Genomic DNA, 20,317 nt, shown 5'->3' with positions numbered 1-20,317 from the left:
TAAACATCATTAAAGACGGCGGCAGCTGGAAGGCAACAAAGTCATGAAACAATTTAACACAGCAACAGGATGCTGTTCAAGGAAGTGCTGAGCTATTTTTTTTTATTTCCCTGCAAATCAGACTTATTTGGTTGCATCATATCCAAGTGAATATATATTAAAAAAAAAAAAAGAGCATCACTGCTATAGGGGTTCAGCTGACAGCCCTCACACTGAATCCAGCCCAAATGTTTCTCTTAAAAGAGCAAAATATTTCTGCCTGCATACAACAGACAGGCATGAGCTCTGTATAGGCCTTCAAAAAAGAAACAGAGCTACAAATAGTATGTGTTTGGGCACTGATACTGGCCACAACATGGAGGAGTGATCTCCAAACTGATATCCATGACTCCTGAGGATGTGGGGTGTGATTTTTGAATAAAAAGGTGTGATACAAACACAAGTAATTTTTAGCACAACCTTCTTTTCTCTATTCTATGGCTGCAGCGCCTATATACTGAAGAGGCAATTAAGTAGCACTTGCACAAACTGCTTTGATAACCATTTAGGCCAGGCACTTTCCTGCTCTGTAGCTCAAAGGCAACACGTGCCATAAATTACCATCATCTGGACTGGGTAGGCTGCCTTTTTCCTCTTCACTTGGTGCAAGGAAAATTCGGTGATATGAAGCCAGCTTTGGTTTTGCATCCACTCCAAAACCTTCTGGACAGCTGTGGGGACAAAAAAAAAAAAAAAAGGACGGCATACGAGGAAATCAGACTTAGAACAAATGGGATAGTGAAAAAGCTAAAGGTATTTCTACACATCCACTCCTACTCAATTCACTTAGTAGATCAATATTCCCAGATGTAAGGACTTATACCAACAATATGACAACATGATACTGCAGGATTTACAGAAAGTGGGAACTCAACCACTGCTCATCTGGTTTTCAAAGTCAAGGAGCAGTCATCAAGACTACTTCTCAGCGTACTTGTATCTACCATTGATCTCAACTAGCTGGAACACAAGGTTGTACTGAGGTAGCCAGATTGCATCCAGCTTTCTTGCACCTCCCCTGAGTACCTTGTATGCCATCTCTTTGCTCTGAATTTCTTCACTAGATGTATCTTCTGTTACGTGGGAAACACTGTCTTGCCACACTCTACATCTGAACTGCTTAGTCTAAGGTCTTTGCATCAGTGATTGTTCATTCCATTTATAAAGCACTTAGCACAAAAAAAAGCTGCCATCTTTAGCACCATGATATTATTATCACGTAGATGTGATTATAACTGAGAACATTACCATGGCCAAAAAGAGTTAGTGCTGCTTTGGGAGTAGGGTGGTGTGGGATGTGTGTCAGATAACTTACCAGTCAGTAGGTAAAAGACACCAGGAATTTCAGCAGAGCAGTAATACTTAAATAAATGCAACATACTTAGTTAAGGCATCCAGACAACCTGGACTAGGGCACAGAAGTGCTGTCAATAATATATATATTTTGTATAGCCATTAGTAACATACTACGTTTTTTCAGTTGTAAACAAGCACTGCTACACAAGAGAGTAAAATCTCTTGGGTATGCAAAGCTGCCATTTTTATTTCTGATTTTCTTTTAAATACTACGATTCTGATTTCTTGTATTTGCTATGCTTGGCTTTTGGATAACAGCAACACTTCTGTAATTCATTTTATGTTTCTGCTCTTGCTACGTACAAGTAATCCTTACCCTATCTCAACAGTTTTGGCCTGGAAATTATTATCTGACTGGAATAAGAACAATCAAGAGAAGACCTCAGGAACTGCAGCTCATTTCTGATGTGATACTACATTAATAGATTCAATTCAGACCATCTAAACAGCAGAGAAGGCTTTCACTGAAACAACAAACATAATTACAGTGAATAAGGCAGTAGCCAAAATTTGCTTCTTTTCACAAAAGAGTTTCCAAAATAACTCCTTAGCTTACATTAGCAAGAGTACCTCTGATACATCACCAACAAGAATAGCAAACAGAATGCATATGGGTGTTCTAGCTCTATCCAAGTCAATGGCAAAACTCCCAACTTCAGTATGACCAGGACTTTGTAGCTCAGATCAAAGGAACAATAACCATAACAGAAAGATTCACAAGATTCATGCACAGTTTTATATATGTTTTAAATGTACCCACACAAAAACAGCTGCTGGATCAGAAGAACCATCTCCTAAATTAGCCCACGCAGATGCCTCAGAGAAAAGCCACCTGCATGTTTGTGGAGTGATTCTAGCCCACATTCCAGGAAGATTTCCAGATTCTCATTTTAATGATGGGCTTGTGAGCCAGCTCTACTGAAATCAGTTAAAGCTTGTTAACTGCAGTTGCTACTCTGAAGTGAGTAAGCTGCTGGAAATGCTGGATGGGTAGAACAGATACACCACAGATGTTTTGGTCAATAAAGAGTAGCAATTAAACCTAGGTGCAAATTTAAGGATTCTGCTTAGATAAACATGCAAGCTTGCCTAGGTGCCTCTGAAACGAAGTACTCTTTTCAAAATTAAAAAAAATGGATTTAAGTGTTACATTATTACCATCTACTGTGCCTCGCTTATCACAACACACACACACATACTAGCCCACCTCTAAGCAAAACAGGTGGAAGGAAATTTTCAGCTCATTAGTACTTCCAGGAAAAAAAGCCTTCTGACTGAAGAATAGTTTATCCCTTCCACTTTCTTGCTGAAAGACAATCAATTGTCTCCAGAATACTAAGCACATTAGTAACTTTCCTCTCCTCCAAATTAAATGACAAAAAAATTACATCAAAACATTTCTGTTGTTGTTTTTAGGTTTTTTTTTTTAAGTGTATGAGGAAAACAAACATCCTTCCCCAAGTGGCTTTACTCTGCTATTTCAACAGATACCAAATCAGAGTGCAAGGTTTGCCCTATTTAAAGCATAATGGTGCTTTAACCTCCAGAGCACTGAGCCAAATGGGTCAAAAGCTTGCTACGATAGAGTACATATACTATATATTGAAAGTCCTTAGTCTAGCTGAATCCAGCTCAACCTCAGTTTCTACCCATTCCCCAAAATGGATATTGGTTAAGTTTTGTGAAATCTCCCCCTCTGCACCCACTTCCATAGATAACGGCATAGAGATGTAAATATTATACTGAGATGAACATTTGTACCTGCGTGAATTCAGTTGGCAAAGGCAGTACATGAGGCAGATGATAAAATTATTATTTGAGTTGTAAGTTGCAAAAATAACGTCCCACTGCTCCTGCAGGACATTGAGAGTGTTCAGGACATTAAACTGTTCAGGCAGTGATTGTTGTGGTCTGGATAGGCAGTATAGGATGGCTCTGTTTAGACAGCTGTACAGGGCACTGACAAAAACTTCCTTTTGAGAAACAGAACTGTCTAAAACCTGTGAAAACACAAAACAGAAGAGTATTTGGCTTACTCAAAGAACTCTGTCCCCAAGGATCCACTCCTCTCACTTCATCTGAGCTATTGCAAACTTATTTCAGCAAAATTCCTGTGAACTACCTGTTAGACACAAATTCAATTTATCTGTATTTCTGTTGAAGTCCCTGGAACTGTGAAAAAGATTAATTTACTCCTGTTCATTAACACGTACATAGCCAGCAGACAGTGGCACAAAAGAGGTAACTATCCCTTCTTTATCCTGCACCATCTAGCTCTGATTGTCCTTTAGTCCTTATGTAATCACCAAATGGATTACAATCATCATCTTGAGAATCGTGATATCGTGACCTCAGTGTGAAACAGCACATTACAACACGTTGATAACAGTTGGAAGAAAATTTCATGTGACTCACTCCCATAATCTGTTTGGCAGTGAAGATCAGGATTTGCTTTGGGTCAGCTGCAAACATTTTGCTGTTCAGCTTCTCAACCAGCTTCTGAGCAAAATAAGCAACATTCATCATGGATACAGGTGCAGTTGTTTCTGAAGTGCCACGAGGATCACTGCTTCCTGGAAAGGATATAAGAGGGTTGATTATTCCAAAACAAGCTGAAACACAGAAAAAATTATGTGAGATGTGAGGTTACCAGAGCTGATAAGGAACAGCCTTATGCCAAAATGTCTCAGAGTTGGGATATGTCTAAGAAAACTGTAGGTCTAGCAGAAATACCTTACTCAGACTGGAAATGATGACTGCATCCTAAGGACAGAATGAATCTCTGTGAAATACTATCATGAAGGACTGGTCCAACTAACAACTGAGAAAGGAGAACAGTAACAACTAAGTTGTCAAGGTTGTTTCCAGAAGCACTCAAGGATGAACCTAGGTTTCTTTCTAAATACTCCCTTTTCAATGTTCAGAATCTGTTCTCAAAAAGAGTGAAAAAGTTCTTTCACTTTCTAGAAAAAAAGGTAAAATTACAGTAATTTAAGCAAACTGGCCTACAGCAGGTGTGAACGGACAGTCCAGCCTGCTGAGCTGGAGTGTCCTTCCAGCTACTGTTTCCAAACCTTGCTAGCAATTACAGCTACATGCTAAATACCACCTAGCTAATGATCTGATTCTCACCACTCACCTTTTGGTCTTGTTTTCCCCTCGCCTTGGCTGGTAACATGGAAGACATCCATAGCAGACAGCAAAACTTTTGTCTGAAAATGTCTCTTCTGCTCACTGGTGGCATCCTCTGGAGAAGCCTATATAGTGACCATACACATATTAGTACAGCAGGAAAACAGCCATGAAATCAAACAGAAATTAACTTTCAGCCTTTATTCAAAGGCCTTTGATTTCATTGGATCTTTGGCAGATTATGCTTGTCAAAGATACAGCTTCAGTAAAAGTTCTGCTCAAAGAAGTGAGTAGAAATTCCAAAAGACAGTACTATCTGAGATAATTCAAAATGCTTAAGATTTCCTTTAAACACCTAGACACTGTGTTAGGAAAAATAGCACAGAAAGAGTCAGGACAACTACTCCACCTCACTTGCACACTTCAGCCCTTGGTGTGGTCATATGAAACAGCATAGTTATCTGTGACAGCTAATCCACAGTAACACATAAATGCAGAGATACGTTGTACTCTCCCATGCAAAGGCAACATGGCACCTCTCATGCACAGTTCAGCAAAAGTGCATGTGTGGACAGCTACTGGGCAGCAGATGAGATGGCAGAACCTCATACTCTATCTGGGAAAACAGAGAATCTTATGTAAGTCTACACTCTCTAGCTGATAGCCAGCACAGTTGCCCTCTGCACAGTGAACACAAATAAGGTTTTGCACAGGGCCAGAACCTAGGTTCACAGGTGGTTCCCAAGAGATCTTACCCTCAGGGAATTTCAGCTCCATTTAGCAGGCTCGGGATTCAGATATCCAGAAGAGCCATCCTTTATTTTAAACTGTACCAAGCCTTGGGATGCTATTGTACAAACCTTTAGGGTTTGCTGCTTTGCAAGATGATTTAATTCATAGCAGTTGCAGTCAAGCTTATGTTCATTACTATTTGTATTACTAAGCTAAGCCTGCATCAGAACTTACATCTGGGACATGTGGACTATTGACAATTTGGAGCTGAAGCCTGAATTTTCCATTTTCCCTTTTTTCAGACTACTCTCACTCTTCCTAGTACTTTGAGTGGTTGAAATCCATAATCCAGATTTATCTGCTACAGCTTGTATTAATCTGTACTAAAAGTGGAGACAGTTGGTTCTGGTTTATTTGAACACTGAAAAGAAATTGTTGTCTTAAAAATCAGTACATAGAAATGCTCCATGTTAAATCTGTTCTGAACAAATTCAAGGGTTGCGCTAATAACAAGCGGGTATTACTAAGGAAAAGGGAAAATTTTTCACACCTTACTTCAACGTTAAATATTGCCAGAAAAATGCCTTTGTTGTTGTCTAGGGGCAGCATTTTCTCAGTTCACATGAATGCAGAGCAGGCAGAAAAGGCCCTTCTTCCTTGCTGAAAAGCTAGGAATTCCATTCCATTAAGCAGGCTCCCCACATCTGCCAGGATGTAGTATATACTCTCTAAGAGCTGTGATCCCAGCATTATCCTAGACTGTTGAAAATGCTGATTGAATGCACCTCTTTGTCACTGTTAGCACTTTTTTCACTAGGCCACTAGGAAGATACCCCCTGTCCTTCCACCCCCAGTGCAAGGTAGAGCACCAAAGCCTGATAACTGTAGGAGAGACCTCAAGAAGCAGCTCAAGTGGATGCCCTTGTTTATTTGCTGGGATGTTGAGAAGACTGTCCATCAGGAGGACTCGCACAAAATCCCACACTTGTTTCTTGGCAGGGTGTGGTATGAGCGGGAGAGAGGAGGAATCAACACAACCTTTCCCTTCAGCAATGACTGGACCATCAGGAGTCAAAAGGCCTTCAGAGCCTCCCTGTGGAAGCAGACAGCAATGCATTTAAAACATAATCTTTTAAATTTAAATCTCCTAGCAATTCATCTCAGATCTGAAGGGCTCGTGCTGGCTCCAACACACATACCTTGGGTAGTCCAGAATAGAAAGCAACCATAGCCAAAGTTTTCAAGAAGTCAGGACAGTGCCACACAGGGTCCTGAGTATAACTGTGATAGATCAAGCACAAAAACTGGATAACATTGCCTGGATAGGCAATCTCCCAGGAGGCTTCTGCATCTGCAATAGGCTAAACACAGACAAATGTGCATCTAGTCAAGGCATGATTACTCTCAGTCATATAAGCTCATCTTTCCTCCTCTCTAGGTATTCCTAAGCAACTAAGCAAACATGACATGGCCACAAAGAAGTCAGGCAAGGCACAAGCAGACAACTCCCACTTTGTAGACTGAAGACACACCCAATCAGAAGAGTGGCATATCCTCATCATCAATAATAAACAAAATCAGCAATGCTGTGTGTAAAAGTCATCTCTGTGTTCAGAAATTCTTAAACACGAGCCCACCACATCATCTGCTATGTAACATAACCAGCCCGATAGCTGTGCTGACGCTTAGAAATGCTTGTTCTCTGTTACGCTCAGTATTGCCCTGTGAGGCCAGAGAAAGGCTGGGGCTTACAGGTAAAGACTGCCACTGCCACTTGACACTCTCAGGCAGTTTACTCTGTCATTGACATTGCACTGTTCTTGCAACAAAACGCTTACCTTGTCCACAGTGACTCTAACCATTTCCAGCAGTAAAGCAGCTGCCTCTGCACACAACCCGTTTTTGAGGACATTCTCCGTAAGGTGGTGGTGCTGCAAGATCCACTGCAACATAGACTCAAGATCTTTCTACAACAGGAGGAGAGATATTTCAAGAAAAGATGGGAATCATATATATCAAGAACAATGTCTGCGCTCTCCACATCAGAAAAAATCCAAAACATCTTCACCTCCAGCAGCTCCTCCCTCTCCTATTAAATGTGTTTCCCCTGGATAGCACTAATGGATTGTTCTCTTCTTAAATATATCTTTGTGACTTCTCGGACAAAAGGGCCTTACAGCTTCTCAGGACACTGGGAGAAAGTACCCAAATCCACTAATTCTGAGATTTTAGTAAGTCTTGACAATGTAAGAACAGACAGGGAAGCTAATCTGAATTACCTTCTAAAGTGCAGCAGTTAAATAGCATTTAACATCTGCTCAAACAAGTTTGTTCCAAATACAAATTTCCTTAAGTCAAAGTTAATAACTTTATTTTTAAAGTATAAATGACTAATTTCAACTACCAAAAAAACCCAAGTAGGGTTAACTTGGCTGAGAATCCTCTCACAGAAAAGGCCACAAAATGCCAAAGGAGTAAAGCAACAGCAGCTTCATGCTTGTCCACTATTTTTTTTCATACCTTGGCTGCTTCAGGTGGTTCAGACTGTGGAACTGCCAGAAAAAGCCCTGCCACAAGCAAGTATATCTCAGGGATGTGGACATGATCAGTCAGACATCTTTGTAACACAGGAAACCCAAAAATCAAGAAGGAGCCATTGTCAGGCACTGGAGGATGAGTTTTTAAATTATCTTTAAAGGAAAAGAAAAGGAAAACATTCTGAGGAAGTGTCTAAAAGTGAATGTCAGAGTAGAGCAAGGATTACTGACCCAAAATTATCCTCATTTGTCTGTGTCCCAGGCCACCCAGTACTCTGCTAGGCTGCAATATCAACAGTCTACAAAACTTCCTCTAACTAACAGATAACACTTTTCCCCACTATCACTTTTGTTACAGGAGATTCTCCTGGAATTATTATTCTTCCTTTCTCTTCTCTTTCTCAGAACCACAGGTCTTGTTATCAAAAAGCAAGTTGAACAAATATTAAAGAAACAGAAGGTTTCAGGGCACAAGGTGACATCTGAACACATCCACAAGCTTATCAACTAGCCCGATTTTATGCAGGACAAAAAGCTCTGTCTCCCTGCAAGTGCTCATCAGAAATGCCAACTATGGTGCCAGGGAGAAGCAATGGTTTCCACCATTCAGCACAGAAAAGCTGAAGTACTAGGACAAGCTTGTCCTAGAAAGTAACATCAATTATTGGTCTACTGAGATCAGTGAGAATTCTCCAATCACCAACTTTAGTGAACTCCTGCTACTGAGCTGGATTAAAGGATTGTTTTGGGAGCATTAAACCAACACATACCCATTAGAATACTCCATCCCACAGAGCTGTTTTCCAGCCAGCGCCCAGCCACTATCCCCTCCTTTAATTTGTTCAGCAGCAAACGATTGTGGAGGAAGCAAAGAAGTAGCTTGATTCCTAGCACAACTGTGCTAGAGTGCAGGTACCTCTGTGTAAACAGCAGAAACCAGTCTGGCCCCAGTGCCAAAAATGTCTCTTCTTGTTCCCTAGGACAAACAGGGAAATGAAAACACAGGGAAGCACAACATGACAGAAGATAAAAAGGAGATTCTATTTTAAATTATCTTAAAGTGAATTAGAAGCTCAAATTTCTCTAGAAAAAAAAAATCTGATTAAAGGCATACTGCAACATAGAATTACAAAGATTTAACCACTGATTCATCCACACTGTTCAAAGCACTTAATTCCCACTAAATCCAACCTTACATTACAGTCAGACAAAAAAGTTTGTTAACATGAAGCTCTTTCTGAGAGCGTGTAACAATAACTGAAGTAAACTACATCACAGACTAGATCTTTCAACATATGAAATTAAAAATTCTGGTTTAAATTTCGAAGTCCAAGATATATTAATTAATGAAAATGTACAATAATAGCACATAGCACTAGGAACTCTGCCTTTCAGTTATTCATGATTGAACCATAGTAACTGCATGTTCATAGTTACGATAGAGGGGTACAAGTAATCCCACATTAGATTTAATTGATTTTCAAAGAGAGCTGGGATTTCTTCAACTCTTGCAATGCAGAAGAAACAGCAATACTCAAGTTCTTCCTTTGAGACATTTCGTGAAAACATTAAACTTTTATCAAACTGGAGATCGAAGTCAGATAAATCACTGACACAAAATTACTCTGAATCCAGTCTGCTCTTACTTATTTTGCTGAGACTCAAACATTATCAGTGTGTTAAGTCCTGGTCAAGCACCACCAAAGAGCAAGTATAGAAGACAGACACTTACCCACACCTTCCTGAATTGTTTCTACTTACTCAGAGGACAGATGAAGTTTGTCTGAGCGCATTACATCTAACAGCATCTTCAGTAGCTGGTTTCGAAGCCAGATTGTCTTTCCAGATGTTTGGCTTAAGGCTACAAATATCAGAAAGTAATAAAGAGTAATGAAGAGACAAAACACATGTTTCATTGCTTTGATGAACAACCTAGTTTGCACCAGATTAGCCCGGTGGAAATACTTATACCAGTCTTTTGCAGAGTAAAAAGATGCAGACATCAGATTTTAGACATAAGAATTCCTGCTAACATCAGAAATGACCAGTGCTTACATTGTCAAAGTCCCCTCTTTAGAGTTATTTAAAACTTATCCAGATGACATGTTGAATAACCACCCACAGGAAGCAATCTCAGATTAACTAGGGAGGGAAATGTAAACAGGCAATCTGACTTGTATTGCCCAGCTGTGATGATATAATATATTGTTTAAAGGTGCAATAATCAATATGTTCTCATCTGAAAGATTATAATGAAAGAGTCAGCTTTGTGTGTGAAAGTTCCCACACACAAAGCTGACATAAATACACAGATACTTTAAAAGGTGCAGAGCCTCACTTACAACTGTAAGTGTGGCAAAGTGTTCGCAGAAAATCCAGGATGCCAAGTGAAATTTTATTCCTTGTAACAGCCCAGTACACTAGTTTTGGGGCAATTTCAATTTAATGGCCTTCATCTCTGTGTATATCTGTGAAATCCAACATTGTGTAGGCTCTGGACAATGCAGCCAAAGTACTGCTGGCTTATTAGCAAAGAGACGACGAAAGGGGAACTCCTTCAGCAGGAGGACAACTTTGCAGTATGTCAGGCCTTCCTGGATATGTACACAGTGACTGTCACTTCACTATTCTTCACATCAGGTCTTTGTAGCAATATAAGTTTTCCCTACAATTTCAGGTAATCTCAATGCAGTCTGTCCTCTTCCAGATGAAGTAATATGAATTGTGTCTCCTCCTGCCAATGGAGGCAGAAGCACTATGCTGCATTTAGGGTTCATCATGCCTTGGGGAAGAAGGGAAGTGCTTTAGCTATCAGAACACATACACCAAAGGTAGCTCCTCACCTTCATTGGGCATCTCAGCCACATCGTCTAGGCAAATCTGATTTTCATCCACAGAAGAAGGTTTCAAAGTATAAACAAGGAACAATCCAATTCTTGCAGAGAAGGAGGGAAGCAATTTTAGTCAGCAGACAGACATTAATTTAATTACTTTGAGATTACATGCAAATCTCCATAATCATGTAACGACAACCACTGGAAATTCTAATCACTGCAGAAACAGGGTTGAAATAGGAAGGCAAAAGTTTGTAAACTAAGAGGCAAATAAAAAGAATATCTATCTACAAATGCAAGTAATATCTATTCTACTATGGAAACATTTTTCTCTTTATCTCTCGATTTTAAAGGTCTTTGACCATGAGGAAAGCAATACTAAGTTAAGCACTCTGTTCATACAAAAGATTCTGAACTGCCTGTGGCATTCAGCTATCACTATTATCACCACTTGGTTTCCAAGCACATAGAGGAGAGCAGAGAAGCCTCAGTGGGTATTCTGGGAGGAGGACTGGCAATCTCTTTTCACCTGTAGTTTGCTTTAACACACATTACCTACTTCTAAGGACAGATAGATTAATGTGATGTACACACTTAGTGAAGGTGCATAACCTCCTCCTGCTCATAAGAAATGCCCTTCTTATGGGACAGAACACCACTTTCTCTGCAGGAACGGTCCACACAGCAATTTCCATTAGATACGTTAAAAGTCTGGGACCAGCAGAAAGCTCAGCACCTTGCAGTGCTGCTGAAAGCCTGCTATAGTCTCTGCTCTCCTGGGGCTGGAAGGATAGGAACTGTCTATCCACTCACTCAGCACTCATGGGCCTGACAACCAAATTACCATCGAATAACAAACCATATTTTAAGAAAAATGCTGATTCACATTCCTTACCACATGACAAATTTTATATGCTAAATCCAGTACTCACACCTATATGAAAAAAGAATAGGCTAACACATACAAGCCCACAGGAGGAACATATATACACAAAACAGCTGGCAAGCAGTAAGTCATAGAATCATAGAATAGTTAGGGTTGGAAGGGACCTTCAAAGGTCATCTAGTCCAACGCCCCTGCAAGGAGCAGGGACATCCCCAACTAGATCAGGTTGCTCAGAGCCTCATCCAGCCTGGCCTTGAACGTTTCCAGGGATGGGGCCTCCACCACCTTTCTGGGCAACCTGTTCCAGTGTTCTATAACTCGCATCGTAAAAAATTTTTTCCTAATTTCTAATCTAAATCTACCCCCCTCTATTTTAAAACCATTACCTCTCATCCTATCGCAACAGGCCCTACTAAACAGCCTTTCCCCATCTTTCTTGTAGGCCCCCTTGAGGTACTGGAGGACCGCTATCAGGTCTCCCCGGAGCCCCCTCTTCTCCAGGCTGAACAGCCCCAACTCTCTCAGCCTGTCCTCATAAGAGAGGTGCTCCAGCCCTTTTATCATCTTCGTGGCCCTCCTCTGGACCTTCTCCAACTGGTCCATGTCCTTCTTGTGTTGGGGGCTCCAGAACTGGACACAGTACTCCAGGTGGGGTCTCACTTATTAGCTTACTCCACAGTAACTACTTGAGGTGCTCATACTTTTCAACAGAGCTAAAGGCTGACTGCAGAGACCACAGGTTCAATACACAACCCCATTTCTACATTTTATTTGGACAAAGAGGTTTAATAAGAGAGCTGTGATCCATGCAGTGCATTTCTCTAGAGTTAGCTGTCTATAGACAACACTGTGCGGACCTTCCTCAGCTCATAGGCTACATAGGCTACAGGCTGATGCAACTAGGCTTGGAATACAAAATAGTGCCATGTTTACATTCTGTGGAAAGCAAACAGTGATTTAAATTCTTTGCTTCATGAAATCCTGACTAACATATGTTAACTGATTGAAATTCAAGAACAAAAAGGATAGTTACTGGGATATAAGCCAAGCCAAAGGGATTAGGATTCACACAAACATAATGCTAGGCTGAACTCTGTTTTGAAGTCATGAATTTTTTTTTTTTTTCAGTGAGGATCCTGCAGTTGCCAAAGATCTGGAGGCTCCTATCAAATATGAGACAAGGGCAACTTTACTATAGAGCTCTCTCCAACACTGACAGGACTATAGCTCATCTGCAAACTGAGAAAAAGCTATAGACTTTAGGTTACCTGAGAACATCCCTTGTGTTAAAGTATCCTTGCAACAGATGGGAGACAATAGTGCACACCATAGTTATCCTAGAGTTACTGATTTCAGGATCATTGAAGAGAAAAATGAGCTTGGGCACCACTTGCACCTGGTAGGCAACTGCAGCATTCTGACATCCATCTCTGTAAAAAAGCAGAAGGACTATTAAAAGCTTTTACTGGAAAGAACCAAATTTGCTGGGTTTCAGCTAAAAGGATTCTCAGGTTGCACTGATACTTTGCACCTTTGCCTTCTAATGTTGCCTTGGCAACATTTCAAACACTGTCAGATAAATCGAATGTGTGTCAGTGATGGAGATCTGAAGACTTGTGTATTTTCTATCCTTCCTATCTGACCTCTCCCCTAGACATTGCTGCATTTCAGTGAGTTCAAAGAAAACAACATTATTGAATTTTCAAGCAGTAAGTTGGTGGCAATAAGTGCTATTCTTGCAAAACTCAAACAGCTCTGCATAGAGCTTTCTGATACTAAAAAGAAGCAATCTGGCATCCTGTTCTACTCAGTCCCTCTGCCATGCTGTTTCTCTTCAGATACATTTAACTCTAGTACAGTTGATTAAGAAAGCATAGTGTTATAAAAAAAAGTCTTCCTGGGTTGTGTTTTCATCTTAAACACAACTTCACTTATAATTTTTTTTCATTATTTCATAATCAATTCAAGCATTCAGATTTCCCCTCCCCAGCAAACATTTTAACTTCCATTGTACAGAAGTGGTTCCATGTGAACCCACAGTAATCTCAGGGGCTGATCACATCACTAACTCCAGCCTTGGAATAGCAATATAGGAATGATTCACTCCCAGAGTCCACTGTTACCAACTAGGATTGGACCCTTCATATCCACCTCACAGTTCCAGCTTCAGATTACAGATGAGCTTGTCCCGCATGTTTCTGATTCAAACACTAGTTTATGTACCTAGAGGACTTCAAAATCTCCACAAGATGTGAAAAAAGAGCAAGGTCAAGATTTTCTGGTGCTTTCATCCACAGCTGAAAAACAAAGTAAAGCAGAGGTTTTACTGCTCTGTTGAGCTGAGAGGACAGTAACCTGTGGCAAAGTACAAGTAGTTCAGGGAGCATAACAACAAACTTTCAGTTTTTTCAGCAATGACAACCTGCAGACCCTACCAGTGTGAGGAGCTTCTGCTCCTAGCTAGCCCTGAGCAGCAGGCCCTCAGGTCCAGAAGAACACTCCAGAAACTGCACTGGGGCACAGTGGGGAGCCATGGTGACAGAGGACCTGCCATTCCTTGAGCTACCACCTCCTCAGGTGAGCCACAGTGTGGAAAATCACCACACACCACCCCATCCAAATATTGGATACAGGAGGTGCTATAAACACACCAAACATCATACTATTAAGCCATCTTGGGCTCTGAGCAACCTGATCTAGGTGAAAATGTCCCTGCTTCTTGCAGGGGGGGTTGGACTAGATGACCTTTAAAGGTCCCTTCCAACCCTAATGATTCTATGATTCTGTGATCTTTAAGTCATCCAAACCCACAAAGTAACATGAGCAGTTCTACCTCGAAGTTGCAAAGAACATGCTGGAATGCACTATAATTCTTGATGACTGAAGACTCAAAGCCAAGCTCAGCTGTGCCCACTAGGGAGAACATTAACTGTAAAATCCTGTTGCTTAATAGCTGTGTCTTCCTCTTCAATAGGTATGTCAGCAACTGAAAAAGAGACTTAATAAGTATCTGCTGAATATAAATCTGTATTTACAAACTAACGTGTAACACTATTTTTTTAATTCAAGACAAATGCACAGTTTACTTGGCTGTAATATTCATGCATGCATACATCTTACATGAGCATCATGAAGGAAGTGAAGATTTCAATCCAGGCATAAAACTGTGTAGTAAGTGAAAGGGTAAGTTTTTGAAGGAGTTTGACAACTCTGTAGTGTTGAACAGGAGCAAAATACATACCATATTATGTTGAATGGAATTTACAAAAACCAACATACAAACACAATTGTAAATAACCACAGTAGGTTTTTGACATTCTTCATTGACATATTCTTAGTTGCTTGCAAGTGGTGTTAGTATTTTAAAAAATATTAAATATTGACCTCTTCAAATATAAGGCATTTGTGTGAAACATTGCCAGTTTCTCAATTTGGTCTGTCTTTGATTATTCAATGGATTTCTGATACAGTGAGAAAAATATTCAGAAACCCACTATATTTTGAATTGATTGGGAGGAGTTAGACATTCATTTGAAAATACATATCAAGACACTTTTTAATTAGCTGGCTGTTTAAAAAAAAAAAAGAAAAAAAAACAAAAAGAAGGTTCAGAGATACAAACAAAGAGCAAAACCACTCCAATGCAACGTGATCAGTCATGCGGAGAGAATACTATTCAGCACCAAGTTGAAAGGAACAGCTCACAATGAATCTAAAGGCTGGCATTCACTTACAAGAAAGGATTTGGGAGGCAGTATCTAAGTAAGATAAATATATCCATATGAATCAAGATCAACTCATGAACAATTAATAAACTAGGAAAATTGAAAGTTTATAATAAATCATTCATGAAGCCCTAATGTTAGGATTCTCATTTGGAATCATCTATGTTAGAGTCTTCGCTGTCCAGCCTACACAGCATAAAGTAAATGATACTGAACTGAAACTTCACACTTGAGCCTTAACTCATCTAATATTATGTATATAGTGCTTAAATATAACCAAACTCATCAGTCTGCACAGCTTTCAGATTTGAAAGATGAATTTAGGACAGGCCTAATCAATTAAATCCAGACAGCACTTATTTACATCAGCACATACACAGTGAAGCCTGATCCAAAGAGGAATCTTACGCTGGATGAGCCAAGGGGAGGAAGCAGACCTGCCTGAGAAGTGGTCTCCTGTCGGAGGGATCAAGTATGTTGGTAAAAGGTGAAGAGTGGGTCACTCAAATCTGTTGCACTGGCTTATTTAGTTTACTAGATCACATCTGACAAAGAGACATCTGTCCTTACCTTCGCATCAGCGGATATACTGTTACAGAGGTTCCCAGAGATTGTGAGCACTATCCTATATTCCCCTCTCAAAGATCTCATAACTTAGAAAGTTCCAACTACAAGTAGTAATAGCCAGGATATGTTTGGTTCCTTGCCATTGACAGATTGTGGGATAAGGTTCTCCAAGAAAAAGACTATAACCAGAATAAATGAACAAGAGAATATCTACCTGGTATCCATGCATGTGCCTCATCAATTTTTCACTCATTGGGCTACTGTTCAGGATGGAGTTCAGGACTTTGACAGCTGCATACATGGTATGGTCATCACGGGCCATAGCAATGAGACCCAGGAGAATGGCAGGGCCCCCAATGAAGTTCAGGCTAGTAGCTGCTGGAGAGGACTGGAACACTCTTACCCCTAGGAAATTGCAGTGTTACTCTACCAGGAAGTTACATGGACTAAATCTGTTCTTGGACAGAGAAAGGCCCAACTCTTAAAAACATGAAACGTTAAGGTATAGTGCATTTACCATATTGGCCCACAGCAACTGACCCAATAGTCCGCAAGGAACCTGAGAGGTGTCCAGCAATATTTTTAGCCAGGAATACTGGCGTTGAACTGTCCCGGGAGTTAATCCCAATCTAAAACAGATAAAAGAGACATCCTAAGAACAACTGTGGCAATACTGGGGAGACAAAAAATAACAAGCATATGCTCTAATACTTTAGATTATTTTATTACTTTTAGACTATGAAAACAATTTTTTTTTCCCTCTTCAAAGTTGATTTTTAGGACAAAAATTCACCCACCTAAAATATTGTACACCCCATTAATTTCACATGTCAGTAGGCCTGGCATTGGCAAGAATGCTAGAATAGCATGTGAAAGGTCATTGTGAAGGCATGAAGAAATCAAAGACCGAAACAAACTATCATTAGACCTGTAAGCTATGGCTTCTGTTGCTGTTTGAAGAAAGGCTTTTAAACATTGTGTTCACACTGTCCAATCTATTCTTTTGAACAGATGAAAAGAAAACTGTGAGTAGAATGGGGTCAAGGAATGGGAAGAGAAGGAATGCAACTAAGACATAGTTACAAACTTTGCTCTAGGAAACCAATCAGAAGCAAGATAAAATGTAGTTAAGAAAAATTAGGGAAATTTGTGACCTCTTTTGCAATCAGCCGGCCATCCACTTCATTGTAGAAGCTCTTTATATCTTGGACTGTAGTGAGAGATGAGCATATTGCATTGATTCCAAAAGAAATCTTCTCTTCTGCCACCAGAGGTGCAGGATTATGATCACTGTATTTGTCCTCACCTAAAACAGGAGAGAGCTCTGAAGGAACTTTGCACACTCAACATGTGAGAGAGCAGAGGCAGATGAAAAATAACTGGAGGAAAACCAAAGTTTAGATAGGAATTTGACTTTGACTTAACAATAATCAGAAAAAAGCCCTCACCCTTTGCAACATAGATCATGGCAGCTTGTCAGGATAAGCACCAATAAGAGATGTGATTGGCTTATCTCCTCTGGTTACTGCTTTGTGTAGATTCTACATCCTCTCCCAGTATCTCATGAAGCTCAGAGAAGTCCAGAATAAACCTCTCTCTGTCCACACAACACAAACAAACTTTCTGGGCAAAGAAAGCATTTCAGAGGGCTTCCATGTTACTGGGAGCTCTCTCAGGAGTATTAGGACCAAGGATTCATGTCAAAGAAGAAGGACAGGGGCAAAAGTTCAGAGTTGCCAACTCACAACATACAGGAAGCATATAAAAAGTACTAGGTTCAGCAGTTTAATGATTGTATGAAACTCTCACATGCTTTAATTTAAAGAATTTTCTATTCCTGCTCACACTTGGAAAAACTATGTGCAATTTAAAAAAAATATACATTTTTTGACAATTTTATAGACTTGGAAAACAGTTGGTTTATGAAACTGCCTACTAATGCTGGTGATACAGTCCTTACAGGCAAAAAGAATTAGCACATATTCCACACGAATCATAGAATGATAGAATGGTTAGGGTTGGAAGGGACCTTCAAAGGTCATCTAGTCCAACCCCCCTGCAAGAAGCAGGGGCATCTCCCATCAGATCAGGTTGTTCAGAGCCCCGTTCAACCTGGCCTTGAACGTTTCCGGGGTGGAGCTTCTAACACCTCTCTGGGCAACCTGTTCCAGTGGTCTACCACCCTCATTGTAAAAAATTTTTTCCTGATGTCTAATCTGAATCTACCTTCTCCTATTTTATAACCATTACCCCTCATCCTTTCACAACAGGCCCTGCTGAGGAGTTTCTCCCCATCTTTCCTATAAATCCCCTTTAGGTACTGGAAGGCCACTATAAGGTCTCCACAGAGCCTCCAGGCTGAACAGCCCCAACTCTCTCAGCCTGTCCTCATAGTAGAGGTGCTCCAGCCCTCTGATCATCTTTGTGGCCCTCCTCCAGACTCACTCCAACATCTCCATGTCCTTCTTCAAGAATGAAGATTATCCAGAAGTAAATGCCCCATGACTCTGACACCTATTTCCCTTCCAGTAGGGCCCGGAGTTATGGCTAAGCCTCTGCACAGCTGCTGCTGATTAGCAAGAAGCAATGAGATACTGGTGACATGGGACACAACACTGCAGAAACAATGCAAACTGCTATTTGCAACAAGGTCGTAAGTCCATTTTAAGGAATAAATTATAGTATTTTGAAATTTTGTGCTGAAACTTTTCTAAAGCCAAAATTTCCATTAGAAAATTTTCTTTCAGTGTTTTGATGGAATAGAGGGATGCTAAGTACAACCTCCTCTCCCTGCCCTCCCCTCTCAAAAAAAAAAAAAAAAAAAGCAAGCTGAGAGTGGGAAGAGAGATCATTTCACAATAATAAGAGTCTCACTGGAGTCAGATGGCCACAATCCAAGATTAGTACTTAAGTCCAGCTGGGAAGATCAGTGTGCAGAGAACAAGCACTTCAGACTTCATAAAGACTCAGCACTTCAAAAATAAAATCCTTCTGACTTCTACTAGTAATATTTTTATTTTAGGGTTGTATTTTGATATAATTTCTCTTTCAAAAACTCCTTCTCATGCTTGACTTGGAGGATTTTTTTTTTTCTTTTTTTTTTTTCTTTTGTCTAGATAGATATTCTGAAGCAGTATTTTCAGACAGTCTTTTCACTTTGCTTTAGGCTGGAGCATCACCAGGTGAGATTATTCTGCTCTTTTCAAATGGGAGATGACTATCCCGTTTCATCTGGAGCTCTAGTACACAGGTGAATGCACTACTTGTTGAACAAAAAGTAATCAATAACTGAAATGTTTTGTCTGTTTAATAATTGAAGCTAACAGTATACTTTAGTTAAAAAGTCTCTTCATTAAACGGAAGGTAACTTATTTCCCTACCCCTCTCTCCCCTGTGCTCTCTCCTACTCTGCAGGCATTTGCAATTAAAGACGATGCTTCTTTTTCTGCTGTGTTTTTTCTGTAGCACCATAAATACAAAATGTCTCAGTTAAAGCTGCTGCTTTAATGTTTGTCCAACAGAAATTGCAATCTTGCATCTCCTCAAGGACATGTTATCCCTCTTTACTCTCCAGCTCTCTCTGCTGCTCGATTCCTGCCCTTCTTTTTCTGCTCAATTTACAGTACATTACAAGATCCTCATGACATCTTACTACAATCTTGTACAACACTGAGTAGCACAGAGTTCCAGACTTTTAGAGCAAGCTCTAGCACAGCTGGAATACCAACAGCAGATTACAAGAACAAAAAGAGCATTGTCCTGGCAAACAAATAGTGGTGGGTATGAGAATTATCACATACCTTGAAGCTGTACTGCTTGGAAATTGCTACAATACTGTGGGCCAAGCTTATTAATCACTTCTATGGTTTCCACAGAGATGGCTTCTTCAAACAAGTATGTAGGGCCAAGGCGCCAGGTCAAGGAGGACTTCTCTTTCCAGATTCGAGGTGTAGCTATGTACCCATAGACGTCAATAAAGGAAGAGGGTTCCATGGAAATACAGCTACCTGGTAAGGGCTGGAGATACTGCATCTGCAACAGAGCAAGAATTCACTGAAGGGACCCAATACACTCAGGATGCCTTAGAGTCTTGTCCTTGGAAGGTACTGCAGCCTCTTTCCTCAGTGAAGTCTCAGTCAGCTGTGCAACACAATTATCGACTACTGTTTAGAAATTGGACTTTAAGAAGTATCACAAACATAAGCATTTTGGAAAGTTCAAGCCTACTTTTTATTCAAAAAACACAGTCAAAACCATTTTAAGTGCTGGCAAAGAAAAACTTTGTCTTGATCCCAGACTTATTTTTCCTGTTCTAAACTTTATAACTCAGATTGTGACTTTGAACACAAAGCCAAGTGACAGATTGCACCTTGTACTGGGCACCTAGAGAATAAACAGTTTTTGAGAAGTGTAGAGTATCCAAGTGCATCAGTTAGCTTCAGTGAAAGCAACATAGTTTAGAAAATTGGACTATTTGTTTTTGGAATCAAAAGAAGGATTCTGCCTCCT

General features: G+C 40.2%; 1 protein-coding gene across 1 annotated transcript in view; it reads right to left on the bottom strand.

Moving 5' to 3' along the window:
• Window positions 1-20,317, bottom strand: part of WDFY4 (WDFY family member 4) — a 139,074-nt gene that overhangs the window by 81,830 nt on the left and 36,927 nt on the right. Inside the window, exons 19-36 of the mRNA XM_086752246.1 lie at window positions 19,609-19,840; window positions 16,963-17,114; window positions 16,326-16,437; window positions 16,023-16,213; window positions 14,350-14,502; window positions 13,740-13,813; window positions 12,785-12,946; window positions 10,640-10,731; window positions 9,558-9,657; window positions 8,567-8,772; window positions 7,780-7,949; window positions 7,098-7,226; window positions 6,459-6,620; window positions 6,155-6,352; window positions 4,535-4,652; window positions 3,811-3,968; window positions 3,157-3,395; window positions 601-710 (exon numbers count right to left, since the gene is read on the bottom strand). Coding sequence (XP_086608372.1) covers window positions 601-710; window positions 3,157-3,395; window positions 3,811-3,968; window positions 4,535-4,652; window positions 6,155-6,352; window positions 6,459-6,620; window positions 7,098-7,226; window positions 7,780-7,949; window positions 8,567-8,772; window positions 9,558-9,657; window positions 10,640-10,731; window positions 12,785-12,946; window positions 13,740-13,813; window positions 14,350-14,502; window positions 16,023-16,213; window positions 16,326-16,437; window positions 16,963-17,114; window positions 19,609-19,840 — 2,758 coding nt within the window. The remainder of the gene's footprint in view (window positions 1-600; window positions 711-3,156; window positions 3,396-3,810; window positions 3,969-4,534; window positions 4,653-6,154; window positions 6,353-6,458; window positions 6,621-7,097; window positions 7,227-7,779; window positions 7,950-8,566; window positions 8,773-9,557; window positions 9,658-10,639; window positions 10,732-12,784; window positions 12,947-13,739; window positions 13,814-14,349; window positions 14,503-16,022; window positions 16,214-16,325; window positions 16,438-16,962; window positions 17,115-19,608; window positions 19,841-20,317) is intronic.

This window comes from Chlamydotis macqueenii, chromosome 7 (genome assembly GCF_036417535.1).
Source record: "Chlamydotis macqueenii isolate bChlMac1 chromosome 7, bChlMac1.mat, whole genome shotgun sequence".
Classification (NCBI taxonomy): domain Eukaryota; kingdom Metazoa; phylum Chordata; class Aves; order Otidiformes; family Otididae; genus Chlamydotis; species Chlamydotis macqueenii.
The sequence above is the reverse complement of the archived record's forward strand: the minus strand, read 5'-3'. Positions and strand labels throughout refer to the sequence as shown.